This window comes from Daucus carota, chromosome 3 (genome assembly GCF_001625215.2).
Source record: "Daucus carota subsp. sativus chromosome 3, DH1 v3.0, whole genome shotgun sequence".
NCBI lineage: Eukaryota > Viridiplantae > Streptophyta > Magnoliopsida > Apiales > Apiaceae > Daucus > Daucus carota.
In genome coordinates this window covers 10,158,816-10,174,775 of record NC_030383.2, presented here as the reverse complement: position 1 = coordinate 10,174,775, position 15,960 = coordinate 10,158,816, and the positions used below count along the sequence as shown (strand labels likewise).

Sequence of the window (15,960 nt, the reverse complement as noted above, 5' to 3'; positions counted from 1 at the left end):
TATATATATCTTTTATATCTTGAACAAATCCGGATCTTTTGGTCTCTTTTAGAGAACCTTGTTGAAGAACTTGTAAGATGAAGAGAGTTTAAGTACAAAGTCCTGCAACAAAATGGTCGGTTAAGACACAAATAAGAAGCTAAGAAGAAACCACTTACGGGAGATGACCGGAAAAGTTCGCCGGAAAAATTCGCCGGAGGTTCGGCCGGATTTTGGGCACTTGGACGAACTTGGGCAGCCTTTACGGAGGCTTGGAAGTGATTGTGGGTGAGCTAACTTGGTGGGTTAGAGCTTGAGAATCAAAACCTTGTATATATGAATATATATTTGAGAGAGGGAAGGTTTTGGGTGAGAAGTATTAAAGAGAGAGAGTATAAACTTGAAAAACTTGATGACTTCTAAAAATCTCAGCACTTTCTTGGCTCTTAGCTTAGAAGTATTTTGGTGTGTGGGAGGTGGGTATTTATAGAGGGAAGTGGGTGGAGTGAATGGTTGAGATGAAAGGAAAATAAAGGGTGGAGATTGAAAAGGTGTGGATTGTGGTTTTGTTGTGTTTGTTTGCCACTTGCATAATAAGACAAACAACTTTATGGGAGAAATCTCAGCTGAGTTGTGTCACTAAAAGACAAACACGCTTACCGAGAATTTGATTAATAACGTAACTTTGTATCGTTATTAAATGCGATGATTTTTCGAAACCTCCAATAAATTACACCAAAAATATGATAAATCATAGAATATTGGAAAATGGTGATCTGGAAATTTTGGTCAATTTTGGTCAATGTTGACTTGGTCAAACGTCCAGTCAAAGATCCCAGTCAGCCCCTAAAAATCGCGTCCGGACCAAACTTCTCAGAAAATTACGAAAATTTTACTATGCACCAAAAACATTATTCAAATGATCCATCTCAAGTTTCAAGTCATTCTAGCAAGTAGAAGTATTTTATTTGGATTTAAAACGATAAAAACCGGTCTCCGGGTTTGAATAAAATACGATTAGCCATTTGCGAGTTTGAACAGAACTTTGGCTAATATTTTGACTTGAGTAAACACTTTGAAATATATTTCCTTGAAGATAAAATATTTTGAATTTTGAAGGAAATATTTTGAGAGTTTAAAATAATTTATTCCGTAAAATAATAAATTGAATAATTGGGAATAAATTACTTTAAACTAAAAGACTTGAGTAATAAATTTTTGTCTTTTCAAATAAATGTCAAAAGAGTGTTCTAAAGAATATAATGAATGTATATTCCTTGTTCAAGCTTCTTTTGCATTTCGCTTTTGCAATTGTAAAACAAGAAGATACCATTAATCGATATTTCTCGTCCGATAAATTGCGATGTAAAAATTTGAATACTCCTTAGAAAAATATTGAAAATCTTTTTATAAACAAGGAGTATTATTTATATTTATATAATATAAATATAATTTTGGAAATTCTTTTTGAGCTAGTTTGACCATTTGACTTTTGACGGAATCAATTAAATAAAGATGTCCTATTGGAGAGGATTCTAAGTGAATTTAAATTTTATGTAAGTTATGCAAATATCAAAATAATCTTTTTATCGAAGATGTCCTTTCAGGTAACCGTAAAGAAATGAGAGGGAAATAGAGAGTAATAAAGAAGGTAAACACATCAATTACATGTCTAATAATGAATTCATTAAAGTCTTAGATATAATTACACGTATTAATTGCAAGTTATTAATTATATGTATTAATTAATGGAAGAGATATTAGTTGCAAGTATATTAATGAAAAAGAGGGTTAAAAAGGTAATTTACATGATGAATAAAATGTGGCATGTTGGTCTATTATATATATAATATAATATAATATAATATAATATAATATAATATAATAGATAGATATAATAGATAGATTGCTTTATTAAAATTCAATTAATCAAAATTGCTTTATTAAAATTCAATTTGAACACCTAACACTCCTCTAAAAATTAAAGTAAAATAAAAAAACAAAAATAAAACCTGACAGCACTGAACTCCTAAACTTCATCGAATCAATTATTTTTGTACTACGATACAAATACTCACACACAATCACTCATGCCTCAATTGAGAATTTTATCTGTAATTTTTTTCTTCTTAGCATTTTTTTTCCCCATAATCCGATGCCCGGACCATCTTGCACGCCTCTAATTGACTAATTTCTTCTTAATAGTTGGTTCAATTGTTTGGGACAATTAGTGATGCAGATTGGGACAACTCCTTTGATGCAAGTTTGACAATATTTTTAATTGATTACTGAAGTCAAAATTTATGATATTTGAAAAAAAATTGAGTGTTTCAGGACCAATAGTTTGTCGTGAGTCATTGAAATTATCCCAAAAAATATCTTAATTAATAAGATACTATTATGTTTGTCCTAAATCATTTTTATAAATAAAATATTAATTTCACTCCGTTTCAATCTATCTTTCGATGCACATCTTTTCCCTCCTCTGAAATGATTATTCAAATATATTATTTTCATAATAAAAAAATATAATAACAATACATATTATCGGAGTTCATGTGTATCCCTGAAATGATAATTCAAATATATTATTTTTATAATAGAAAAATATAATAACAATACATATTACTGGAGTTCATGTGTATCGTAGTCGGATATTGAATTGTTCTAAATTATCGTATCCACGAATTTCGAAGGTTTCAATTCTTTACAAGTTTTGACCGAAAAGAATTAACAAGAGTTTGTCTAGTGTGTATCATCAACACATGTTAAGCAATAAATTTTACATGTTTGAAGAATTTTGATTGATATGGTTATTGTATATGCAGAGGTCCATCATTATTAAAAAACAAGAGCCAATCAAAATGAGTCAAACTTATAATTTTAAGTGTTTAGCATGCGCGCACACTAGAAAAACCGATTAACAAATTCACTTCAACTTCTCCATTTGAAATGTTTATCGTGAAACCTCATGAGCTTTTAGACTGATCTAAGTAGTTTTGAATTATGTGATGTAAAAAATTGAATTTAAGAATACAACATGAGTATAAGGTTTCCCAGAACTCAATTCTATTAAAATTACAATCCATATAATCTCTGTGTCATGTTGACACTACAAAGTTATCTACAAGATGCTCTACCAAAATACATATTACGAAACCGAATGGAATCTTGGGGGTCAATTGGGACCCCAACAACTCAAGTACATGACTTTTCTCAGAGATTCTTCGGATTGTTTAGCCTTGTCACTCTGATCCCTAATATTACTGCTCAGCTGCTTCTTGGTTTGATGAGCAAAAGAGGAAGCAGAGGACTTGAGATTGTTCTTGACGTGATGATGAAGTGATCTCATTGTGTAATTCCATCTGCAGAAGCCTTGATCCTTGAGTGCCTCAACGGCCCCTACGCTTGCAGCTACTAACCATGCTTTGCTTGCGGAACTCATTCTCTTTGAGCTCTGTGTTTCTTTGATTCAAGCTGGGAGGAGGAGGAGTATTGTATTTGTATGCCTTTTGAGTGAAACTGTGTGGTTTGATGAGTGAGATGTGTGAGTTGGTGTATATATAGGATGAGGCATAAGAAATGATGATAAGGTAGAAATAGAAAACCATGGGTGCACAAGGCTAAACCAGGGGCATGCACCAATTGTTTTAGTGTGACTACACGTACACATGTGAGTTACAATGTCCAGCGAGCACCCTGTTTCTGATTGCGCCTACCAGGTATTTAGGGAGTTGTTCCTGTTTCCTTATCATCATACTGTTATTTTTTATTTTATTGTCGGGCTTTTTTCACACGTTATCTTTTTAATAGGGGGTCCGATTTTCGCTCGAAACATGTTTTATTGCAAGACTTGTATTTAGTTATTCCTATAAAAAATGGGTCATGTCACATTAATCAAAATTGCATTATTAAAATTCAATTTAAACACCTAACACTCCTCTAAAAATTAAAATAGAATAATTTAAAAAAAATGGCAGTACTAAACTCCTAAACTCCATTGAATCGACTTTTTTGTACTACGATACAAATACTCACACACGATCACTCATGCTCTTCTGTCAATTGAGCATTTTATCTTTAGTTATTTTCTTATTAATAGTTGGTTCAATTTTTTAGTGAGAATCGTTCAGCCATCGAAATGAGATGATCAGTTTTTTTAATTAGTGATATAGACTGGGACAATTTCTTTGATGCAAGTTCCAAAAATTTAAAAGTAGTGTTGTCGCAAAACACTGGGATTATCCCAACAAATATCTTAACAAGGTAGTACTATGTTTGTCCTGAGTCATTTTTATAAATAAAATAACTCATTTTGACACGTCTTTCGATTCTTATTCGAATATATTATTTTTATAGTAATATGACATTACAATACATATTACTCGAGTTCCATTTTTTAATATACTTATAGGATATTTGTTAGATCATTATTTGGCTTTATCTTAGTCGGTTATTATATTAGGCTATATTATCGTATATGAGAATTTCGAAGGTTTCAATTCTTTAAAGCAAGTCAAAAAGTGCCCCAAATTGATGTCTTAAATCAAAATTTAAGACATTTGAAGCAAATGAGTGCTCCAACAATGTCCCAATGGTGCCTTAAAATACTAGTATATGTATATCTGTCAAATGCCTTATTTTTGAGGCACTAAGTATGCATGTCCTAAATCATTTCTGCCAATAAAAAATTAGTTTTCTCTCATTTCAACACTTCTCTCTGCTCTCTCCTTTTCATTTCCCTCCAACAATAGTTCAAATATATTATTATTTTAATAATAAAACATATTGTTAGAATTGATATATTAAAATAATGTCTTAAATCATCATGATACTATTTTTTGTTATATTTATAAGGTAATTGCTAAGACATTGTTCGACTTGTTCTTACCGGTTTTGACGGAAAGGAATTAACAAATTCATTTCAACTTCAGTACTATTGAAAAGTTTATGGTGAAACCTCGTGAGATTGACTGATCTAGATAGCTTTGAATTTTGTGGTGTAAAATTGAATTTCAGAATACAACATGAATATAAGGTTTCCCAGAACTCAATTCTATTAGAATCCATATAATCTGTGTCATATAGACACTACAAAGTTATCTACAAGATGATCTACCAAAATATATATTACGAAACCGAATGGAATCTTGGGGGTCAATTGGGACCCCAACAACTCAAGTACATGACTTTTCTTAGTGATTCTTCGGATTGTTTAGCCTTGTCACTCTGATCCCTAATATCACTGCTCAGCTGCTTCTTGGTTTGATGAGCAAAAGAGGAAGCGGAGGACTTGAGATTGTTCTTGACATGATGATGAAGTGATCTCATGGTGTAATTCCATCTGCAGAAGCCTTGATCCTTGAGTGCCTCAACTGCCCCCACGCTTGCAGCCACTAACCATGCTTTGCTCGTTGAACTCATTCTATTTTATCTTGGATGGAAACCGAAAAGAGTAGCGTATGCCTTGTGATGAGTATTGGTTAACTTGTGATTTGAGGAGTGGGGAAGTGTAATGTCTGATTTATATATAGGAATGAAAATAAGGTGGAATAGAAAACCAGGGGAACAGAAGGCTAAACCAGGGGCATGCACCGCTTGTTTGGCCAGTGTTTTGGTGGGCAAGAGGATAGTCCCAGCTGTTTTCGTTTTGGCTTTATTACCACGTACACATGTCAGTTACAAAGTGCAGCAATCAGTAAGCACCTGGTTTCTGGCCTGCAAATTAGTTTCCTTTATTTATTTTTTTTAATTATTTTTCAAAAAATTGAATAAAAATACAAACTATATATTTCAGTTCGTAAAATATAATTTTAAAGTTAAGAAGTGAATATATAGTCTTTAGCCACCTCAAATAATTTAAAAAAGTCAAAATGATAACTAAACAAGAGAGAGAGAAAAAGAGGGCAACTTATTCCATAGTTGTTGGCTAATCCATGAAAAAATTTCTTTGTTTCATTTTTAATGACATTTTTAGTTAAGCCCACTAAAAATTCATTGAAACCTATTTTTCACATGTTTTTTAAATTAAAATTGAAAACTTGTTGGAAGAGTTTCAATGTTTTTAGTGTATATACCAAATCTTTGGGAACACGCGTGTGCGTATGTAGAGTTGCATTATAGAAAGCATATTTCTTAAAATAATTTTTTTTTATTAAAAGTCGCTCGCGATGTAGGAGGCAGTATTTCAACCCTTCACCAAGCAGCACGCCCTGTTTTTACTGTTTAGAGTACTCCCGTTTTTTTTTCTCAATAATATATTTGTGTATTTGTCATTTGGTTAAACCTAAATTCATAAAGTTTAGAGAAAAAACTTAAGTTTAACCTATCAATTTAACATCGAACTTATCTAATTTATTAAAATTAAATATTAAAAAATCTTACAACATGTCTAGAATCCAAAATGAAATATTATTTATATATTTTGTATGATAAAATTAACATAAAATCATGCATATTTAATACATATTAATTATTTTAGCATTGCTAAATACTAATTAATATATTGACTGCTATATCTTATATACCATTATTATATCGTGATGAAATTATAATTGGAGATATTTAAATTCTTTTTTGTTTTTGTTTTTTAGAGATGTCATTTTAGAACAATGACATATATTATATTATATAAAATTAAAATATTTTACACCAATGTCTGCACACATGCATTCATATATAAATTCCGTGTAGATTAACTTCACATCGAAGAAGAGAGATTCAAGAAAAATTCATAGATCGATAGAGAGATTCAGAGAATGGCAAATACTAAGAGGTCATTTGTTAACAAGTGAACGAGAGGAAATGAACTGAATCATCCATACGTTTCCTGTCCAGATTATTTGTCCATCTTTTTAAAATTGGACCAGACCGAAATTGTTCTGGACGACACTGCCATAAATCAGCTGAACCATTCCTGATACCATATTCTCACGTCATGGACACATGCCCTTGCTACTTTATTTATTAGTTACTTTTTACATGATTAAAATAATCTTGTAATCTCATGAATGATGAATTTTTAATAAATATTATATAATTATTATGATACACATTTTATTTAATAATATTATCAATTATTTAATATAATATAATAGGTGAAGATCACCGTGAATAGAATTAAATTACTTATAAATCAAATAATTTCTTTCATTTAATAATAAATACTGATATTTTTTGAATAAAAATAATATTTAAATTACAAAAATAACACCTCTAGATGATATTAATAATTAAATTAATTGACGCCTAAAATTTGCCAGTCAGAAAGTCTTGTATATTATATTTAACAAACAACATAATTCATTTATCATCCAGATTATATACTCGTACGGATATTTTTATCGTCCAGAAAATGTTGTTCAGATTTAACAAATGACTCCTAAATATAATATCTATTAATCTTCCCATATATATAGATCAAATTGTTTATTTGGAAAGTTCACGGGAGATATCATAGCACACACATGCATAGATATTGGCCTGTCTCCTTGATTTTGGACATATTTAAAATTTTGTTTTAGAAATAAAAGTTTAGATAAGAAACTTTTATTTATTAAAAAAAATTAAAAAAAATAAATTATGAAACTTGACCATCAATTAACCTTAAATTGCTCAACTATTTGACACGGAGGAATAATAAAACAAGAAACTACTAACACTTGATCAAAGTTGTCTGTGCACACATTTATACATACACATACATACATATATATATATATATATATGACGACAAAAAAAAATCCAGTAGCAGCCAAACACCTCAGACCCAAGAGTTGAAGAACATGACCTGTCGGATCGACTTGTTGATGACATGATTTCTTCTTTCCTGTCCTGCATACTTCTCCTTCCATATTTCGCCAGAGCAAAATGATGTATCACTATCTGCATGAAGACTGTCACGAAAACATGCAAGGAGACCAAACTTCATTGACCTGTGATGACCATTCTTGTTATTTAAAACAAGCGCAACGCTGCTAGATACCAACCAGAAAAGATTCAGGTAACTCATCCTATCTAACTCCATACTGCCGAGTGCTGACTGCACTTGTATCAGATACAGGAGTATGTTTTACTACAACTATTTAACCTATTTCTTAGATAAGCTTTGTAACTGTCCCTATATACGGGGCTAGCTAGTTGGTCAAAGATTTTGATGCATATCGGCTTTCGCATTCGGGAGTCATCTAGAATCTAGATAGTATTGAAAACGTGGCTTGGAGACGTGGCAGATCCACAAAATTCGATTTAGTGACTCACCCTGCTTGTTTTTCCATATTCTCTAATTTTATTTCCATATATGTCAAATTTAGTTGGGTGTATTAAATTTTAATAAATTATATAGAAATTATGAATTTTAATAAATTATAATTTTGATTTTATGCTATTTTTATATTAAATATTGTAAATTAATATAAAAATTTTGGATGTAAGCACAATATTTTGAAATGTCATGGATTTAATCGAGATTTCAGATTACATAAAATATATTGAACAATCACACAAAATCAACAGTGATTGAAACTTTTGGACCCCTTATGTTTATGCGTTTTTTCGATTTGATTTTAAACAAATTTTTTTTTCGACCTAGAGTTTGAAAAGCATTTGGCTTTGCACCACTTTGACCCCTCTTCATTTAATTGACCGTTTAAAATTAACAGATGTACCTTTTTCACTTTACACTCCATAATTTTAATTTTATTTCATGAATGTAGAGCAATCGAAGCTCCATTTCTTGATGTGCTTGCAAAGGAATTGCATGGATCATTACTGACGCTTTATCAAATTCACTAAGCTCCTTGGATGCTCCAACTATTGAATTAATGGAAGGCGTTATAGGCGTAAGGCCTTATGTACCTAAGTCAGAAAATCTGGAGAATTTCAGAATCGGGTGGAATAAATTTCTGTTACTGCAGCAACAACCTACTCTCATTGAAAATATAAGAAGCGATGTTAATTTGTTTTGTCTGCAACCATACGACACGGTTTGGGCGTTAGCTACAGCAGTAGAGAAGATCCAGTTTCCTGGAGTAAAGAGGAGCAAAGAAAAATCAAGTGTATGGACAGATCCCATCACAAATATGAGAACTTGGCATGCTCGTTTTGTTTCCCTTGGCGGCTCTAGCATTTCATGAAAAAAAATATTTCAAAATACTTATGAAAAAAAAAATTAAAATTGTAGGGTGCAAAGTGAAAAGGGTAAATCTGTTAACTTTTAACGGTCAATTAAACGAAGAGTGGTCAAAAGGGTGCAAAGTGAAACGCTATTCAAATTCTAGGATGTATATTGTCAAAAAAATTTGTTTGATACCAAATCGAAAAAGCGCCTAAACATAAGGGGTGCAAAGTGTCAATCACTCATATTTGAATATGTTTTAGTTTAATAATTTCAACATAAGTAGTTTCTTATATACGATCTTGTGGTCATGGGCTTTAATATCAGAAAATTTCAATGTTAGTGATATTATCACAAAGTCTTGTTGACGCTACACAGGTATTGTATAAATATACAAGAATATCTACCAAAATTGTGTAGCATATAAATACACAAGATTATCAAAATTTAGCACGAAACCGAATGGAATCTGGGGGTCAATTGGGACCCCAACAACTCAAGTACATGACTTTTCTTAGTGATTCTTCGGATTGTTTAGCCTTGTCACTCTGATCCTTAATATTACTGCTCAGCTGCTTCTTGGTTTGATGAGCAAACGAGGAAGTGGAGGACTTGAGATTGTTCTTGACGTGATGATGAAGTGATCTCATCGTGTAATTCCATCTGCAGAAGCCTTGATCTTTGAGTGCCTCCACTGCACCTACACTTGCAGCAACTAACCATGCTTTGCTTGTTGAACTCATTCTGTCTCTTTAATTAAGCTGGGATCGACAATTGTATATACCTTGTAGTGAATATGATAAGCTCTGAAGTTTGATGAATGCCAAAGAGAGACGTATGAGCTTTATATATACATATAGAGAGTAAAAGGAGGCACCCAAAGGCCAAAAGTACAGCATATGATAGAAATAGAAAACAAGAGGCAAAACCAGGGGCATGCACGGGTTGTTTGGAGAGTGTTTTGGTGGGCGACACAAGTTAGCAAGTGGGTTTTGGTTTGGGTTTTGGCGTTTACTATCACTTGCATGTATTGGAACCAACTTTAAAGTTTATAACCAGTAGAAAACTAATGCTTTGCTCCCGAATTTTTTTAGGAGAGAAAGCAAGTGAATGCAATTGAAAGCAAGTGAAAGCAAGTGTGCTTTCACTTTCATCTCATTTTTGGAGTGAAAGTTTTAGAGTGAAAGTATACTATATTTTCACTCACTTTCACTCACTTTCCTCCTTTTAAAAAACTCGGGAGCACGAGTAGGAGTGAAAGTTAAATAACTTTCTTTTTTCTTCACTTGCTTTCTTTCCTTTTTAAAACTCGGGAGCAGAGTGTAATGGTTGAGCACCCGGTTTCCTGTTGCCCATACCATTCGTTTGGAGAACTGTCTTCTTTTTGTGTTAAAAACGGCAAGAGGCAACTTCGTACCATATTCTCCTGTATTATTCAAACAATATGTAATTTTTGCACGTGATCCTATCCCATATTCCCCGGATTGTTTACATGGTTTACACAAAACATGTACAAGTGAACCGAGAAAGTATCATTTCCGAAAATGATTTCCTTATAAAATACGGCTGAAAATTAATTTTTGAAATATATACTCTTCTAAAATTAATTTTTGAAATATATACTCTTCTAAAATTACTTTTCAAAATAAAAAGTAATTATTGACAAAAAATAGAAGGACCCTACTATTTTTTTCAATTCAGAGACTTACCTATCTGGCATTTCCCTCGCCCAATAATGATAGAAACGCATTTGCTCGATTCGTCGATTATTGCATTTCCTGTCATTGTTTCCTCGATGTGAAAGCTAAAAAATATATAAATTCACCCATTTAATTGATATTCTACGTTACATCTCATACAGTGACAATTATGATACCAAATCTATTTAAATTATGAACATTGTTTCATTTTAGGGAATATAGATTTTTGTGATTTTTTTCCTGTGTAAAAATTTAAACGCTGAATTTTCATTCGGAGGAATAAAAAATTATTTACTAAACTACATCTTTTAAAAGTCATAAAATACGTGTAAAATTCTTATCAACTAATATAAACGACCTTGGAGACCTAAAATGTACTATATATAAAGATACAAACATATATCAAATCATCAAAACATTACAGACTACCACTATATCTTAATAATGCTACATAGAAAATGTAATGCTAATAATCAAATCCGAACCTAACTTCAGTGACAAAAAAAAGCTGAACCTAACATTAGTGAGTAAAAAAAAATTATAGTTGAGTGGTTAGTTTCTAAAGACCCAATAAATTTAGTGACAAAAAAATTGATCATAATGCTAGTAATCAAATCCGAACCTAAGTTGGTGGCTAAAAACAAAACCAAACCTAACATTAGTGAATAAAAGGAAAAAAGAATTAGTTGGGTGGTAAGTTTCTAAAAACACAATAAGTTAAGTTGAGTAACAAAAAAAATCTATTTTTTCTTCATTTTACTATCAAATAATCATATATAGAAGGTATACTAGATTAAACTGAAATTATAAAAATTATGTCTGGCGACTTAGCTTTTACATGGTCTCCCATTCCACATCTGGAAGCAATAAAGTAGATAAAAAAAATAAATTAACGATAAAATCTCAGATTGGATGAATTTTCAACTTCATAGAAAAGTGTACAGCGGAAAGTTTTCTTTTATGGGCGGTCAAATTCCGATAAAGTTACTAATTTAACCGTAGAAAAATGAAATTGTAAAAAGTATAAATTTTCTTACCTATATATGAGTTTTTTTTTTTTTCCCTGACAAATATGACTTATAGCCTTACAAAAGAGTATGTGTTCTCAGATATACTCTCGGGTGAGCCAGGGTCGAACCCAGGACCTGGGACGACAGAGTATAAGCTTTTAACCACTGAGCTATCCAACCGTGCTGTACCTATATATGAGTTTATTAACATAAAATTATGTCAAATCTCCGCCAAACAAGTAAAACAAATATCGGTTGTTATAAAATAGAGAACACTGAACTTGAGTTGGAGGATGGATCAAGACGAAGAGTAAGTTAAACTGTATATAATTTAGTACTTTGTCCATTACAGGTTTAACAACAAAAATAATTAATTTATGTCTCCTCCCCTCCCTACTACAAAACGACAGCTAATAACTACGGTGGTTAAAGCCATCTGATGTCAGTTTGGAGCCCAACAGCTGAGGAACATGACTTTTCTCAAAGACTCCTCCGATTGCTTTGCTTTGTCTTGGGTGGTGTTTAACAATCTGCCAATGATCGGGTCGTGCGAGAAACTTTTGGCCTGAGACAAGGATGGAAGGTTAGCTTTGGCATGCTGGTGAAGGCACCTAATCGGATAATTCCATCTCGCAAATCCCTGATCTTTAAGAGCCTCTACTAGCCCCACGCTTGTTGCCACAATCCATGCTTTGCTTGCTGCTGCAGCGCTCATTTTTGTGATCTTAATTAATGTAATCTTTAACTTGAATATGAGTTGGGTTTTGTGTGAGGATATAGTTTGTTTGATTGATGAGTATTTTTCACAAGCCTGTTTAGTGTCTATATAGACTTGCGGAGCTTAGATAGAGATGGGGAGTGAGGACATGGTTTGCTACAATAAAGGGGAAATTGTAGGAATAAACGGTGGGAGCAGCCTGTGGTTTTAAAGTTACAATGTCTAGATTGCCCCTTGCAAATCATTCTGCTGCTGGCTCCCTTACTACACACGTGTCACTCTATACAACCTCTTCGCCATTTTTTGCTCGGATCCGATGATTTAATATTACAAACTCACCCCTATGTGTAGGCCGTAAACTAACCTGAGTGCAGTCAAATTTTTCTTATCGAGTTCGAGTTTTTACTCAACGAGTCGAGTTTGATCGTTAAACTTATCAAACAATTTAACTTAAATGCAAGCGGTTTAATATTCTCTATGAATTTATATTGTAATCGATACTTTACCGTAAATGTGGGGTTCATGTGTGGGGACTGCACGACTGGGTTTTGGGCAACTTGAAATCAAGTTACACATATGATCAGTAAGTGTTTATTCTACTGTACATATGGTAGTGTAAAACTTATCGCAACCGCGAGGAGATCACTTGAATCATCATGAATCAAAGAGGAGAGAAAAACCAAGAAAGAAGCATTAATATTAGGAAAAGGACTCCAAAACACATATTGCTCAACCCTAGACATACAGTACTACGAATCTCCTTCCGAGTCAAAGCTGCAGTGCCATATTTAGAAGATGAGCTAATAAGCAATGTCTCTATACTTAAGTAAGTAAAGATGACTGCTAGAGGATCTACGATATGGGTCTGAAATTGGCCTTAAAAATTTTTGGGTTTATCACCCAATATTCGTATCTAGCAGATTGAGGTTATAAAAAGTCCGTTGGGCATTCACATTTGAGAAACATGGGCTGCCCAATCTCAAAGCTCGAGCCTCCAGCCCGGTCAGGACCCAAAACTCGAATCCTAGTCCTACTAGGAGTCTGACTGACGAGTCCAGGACTCCGAGAGTACGACAAGAACTCTGAATTTTGGAGATAACTATCTAGAGTCTTAGATAACCTCCAACAGCTCAAGATAAGGATCAGTGATCAGTCCTATCCTATCTCTAACTCAAACCCCTACTTCGATTCGATCTCTAACACCAGTGATCCTACTTCTAATCAGTCTCTAAACCTGAGACATCTATATAAAGGGCTCTACTCCTCCAAACTAGAACTACGTTTTTAACTTGATTCTTCACCCAGCTAAAGATACGTAGGCACCTCGTAAGGACCCGTCTGAGTTCCGACTCACGAGATCAATCAAAAAGCACGAAGCTCATCCTTCGATTTTTGATCCATAACAATTTAATTATAGCAGGTTTAATTGCACACCAACAACCTCAGCTTCGTTACTTTATTAATAAGCTGCATTGGCCTGTATAGCGTCTTGCAAAACAGAATTACAAAGAATTGAGCCTACAAATCAGCAACAACCTCCCTGCCTATGAAATAGCAACCGCAGCAACCTAATCTGCAAACAACTTATTAAAATAAACTTTGACTAACTACCTAAATAATAGGACAACTAGGACAAACTTATTCAACTAGAGTAGTAATTAAACTAGTTGTATTAATACCCAGACACTTTCTACTTTGTATATTCACACACAAAACCAAACTAAATTAAGCATGAGTGAATTTTGGACATCTTTAGCGTCTCTCATGGGCGTCTGGGCTTTCTGTCAAAGCCTATTACACACTCTTTTCCCACGAGAACTCCGTTTCGCTTCCATCAAAATACTTCAACGGATTCTCCACTGGGCTTCCTCTTACTGCTACTACGACATCACGGAGATCGACGGTGTCAACACGAATGAACTCTACAATGCTGTCCAGCTCTACCTATCCAGCTCCGCATCCATCACCGCCAACCGATTGAGTCTTACCCGCGGCCTCAACTCCTCGGCAATCAGTCTCGGAATATCCAATAATGACCGGCTCATCGATACTTACGGCGGCATTCAAGTTATATGGGAGCATGTTGTCAAACAGAGACAGCCACAAACGATTTCGTGGCGTCCCCTCCCGGAGGAGAAACGCGGCTTTACTCTTCGCATACACAAGAAAAACAAAAAAATTGTATTAGATTCGTATCTTGGTTTTATTATGGAGAGAGCTAGTGAAATAAAAAGGTTGAATCAGGATAGATTGTTGTACACCAATTCCCGAGGAGGACCTTTAGATCCATGGGAATCCGTGCCATTTAAACATCCTAGTACATTCGACACACTTGCAATGGATCCTTGTAAAAAGTACCGGATCATGTCTGATCTTAAGGATTTTGCTGATGGAGAAGCTTTTTATCAGAGGACCGGCCGCGCATGGAAGCGCGGTTATTTGTTGTACGGTCCTCCTGGTACGGGAAAATCTAGTATGATCGCGGCTATGGCGAATTATCTAGGTTACGATATTTATGATCTGGAATTAACCGAAGTGCAGACAAATTCCGAGTTAAGGAAGTTGTTGATGAAGACTAGTGCGAAGTCTATTATTGTCATTGAAGATATTGATTGTTCAGTAAATTTGACGAATAGGAAGAAGAGTAATGGAAATGTGGTTCGTGAAATAGGTCTGGACGGACCTCGGCCAAAGAAAATGAGAGGCGAAGAGGGTGCCAATACGATTACTTTATCCGGTTTATTAAATTTTACTGATGGATTATGGTCCTGTTGCGGAAATGAGAGGATATTTGTGTTCACTACGAATTATGTGGAGAAACTGGATCCAGCATTGTTAAGGAGCGGGAGAATGGATATGCATATATTCATGAGCTATTGTTCGTTTGATTCGTTGAAAATACTTTTTAAAAATTATTTGGAGTACGAAGAAGGTGACATTGATGAAGATCTGATGAAGGAATTGAGGGAAGTCATTGATGAAGCAGAAATGACACCTGCTGATATCAGTGAGCTTCTGATCAAGAATAAGAGAGACAAGAAAAAAGCTGTTTGGGAATTGTTGGAGGCACTGAGATTCAAGTCCGAGAAGAAAAAGGAAGGAAATGTGATTCAAGACACGAGGGCATTGGAGACTAGTCCAAGGCAATGTGGTGGAGGTGATCAGCTCGTCAAACAATGTCAAGAAATTAGTGTTGAGAATATAATTTAATCACAAAGTTTAAATTATTTCATATTAATTTTAGCAAGTCTTTTGTTTAAATAATGAGTATTGTGGAGGGGACAGAGGGAGTTTGAGATGCAGAGATTTGCAAGGAAAAGCGATCATTTCTTTTCACATTATACAAAAAATAATGTTTTTAATATATATTATTTAAATTATTGTTGTTGAGATATAAAATTTATTATATATTAACATTTGATCTTATTTTAAATTTTT

At 33.5% G+C, this 15,960-nt stretch overlaps 4 protein-coding genes across 4 annotated transcripts; 1 reads left to right on the top strand and 3 right to left on the bottom strand.

The window, feature by feature from the left end:
- Positions 1-2,964: 2,964 nt before the first annotated feature.
- LOC108213311 (uncharacterized) lies at positions 2,965-3,530 on the bottom strand. The gene has a single exon (XM_017385094.2). It carries the CDS (start codon positions 3,422-3,424, stop codon positions 3,158-3,160), a length of 267 nt encoding a protein of 88 aa, XP_017240583.1. The 5' UTR covers positions 3,425-3,530; the 3' UTR covers positions 2,965-3,157.
- A 1,483-nt stretch (positions 3,531-5,013) lies between these two features.
- On the bottom strand, positions 5,014-5,493 carry LOC108211939 (uncharacterized). Its single transcript, XM_017383658.2, has one exon. The coding sequence runs from the start codon at positions 5,401-5,403 to the stop codon at positions 5,137-5,139; it is 267 nt and encodes an 88-aa protein (XP_017239147.1). The 5' UTR covers positions 5,404-5,493; the 3' UTR covers positions 5,014-5,136.
- Positions 5,494-9,410: 3,917 nt separating this feature from the next.
- LOC108211940 (hypothetical protein) lies at positions 9,411-9,927 on the bottom strand. The gene has a single exon (XM_017383660.2). The coding sequence runs from the start codon at positions 9,835-9,837 to the stop codon at positions 9,571-9,573; it is 267 nt and encodes an 88-aa protein (XP_017239149.1). The 5' UTR covers positions 9,838-9,927; the 3' UTR covers positions 9,411-9,570.
- A 4,304-nt stretch (positions 9,928-14,231) lies between these two features.
- LOC108212201 (AAA-ATPase At5g57480) lies at positions 14,232-15,802 on the top strand. Its single transcript, XM_017383928.2, has one exon. The coding sequence runs from the start codon at positions 14,254-14,256 to the stop codon at positions 15,730-15,732; it is 1,479 nt and encodes a 492-aa protein (XP_017239417.1). The 5' UTR covers positions 14,232-14,253; the 3' UTR covers positions 15,733-15,802.
- Positions 15,803-15,960: the final 158 nt, after the last annotated feature.

Excerpts from the sequence above, each read along its gene's own strand:
- LOC108212201 (XM_017383928.2), top strand. The coding sequence starts at position 14,254 with ATGAGTGAATTTTGGACATCTTTAGCGTCTCTCATGGGCGTCTGGGCT.
- LOC108211940 (XM_017383660.2), bottom strand. The coding sequence starts at position 9,837 with ATGAGTTCAACAAGCAAAGCATGGTTAGTTGCTGCAAGTGTAGGTGCA.
- LOC108211939 (XM_017383658.2), bottom strand. The coding sequence starts at position 5,403 with ATGAGTTCAACGAGCAAAGCATGGTTAGTGGCTGCAAGCGTGGGGGCA.
- LOC108213311 (XM_017385094.2), bottom strand. The coding sequence starts at position 3,424 with ATGAGTTCCGCAAGCAAAGCATGGTTAGTAGCTGCAAGCGTAGGGGCC.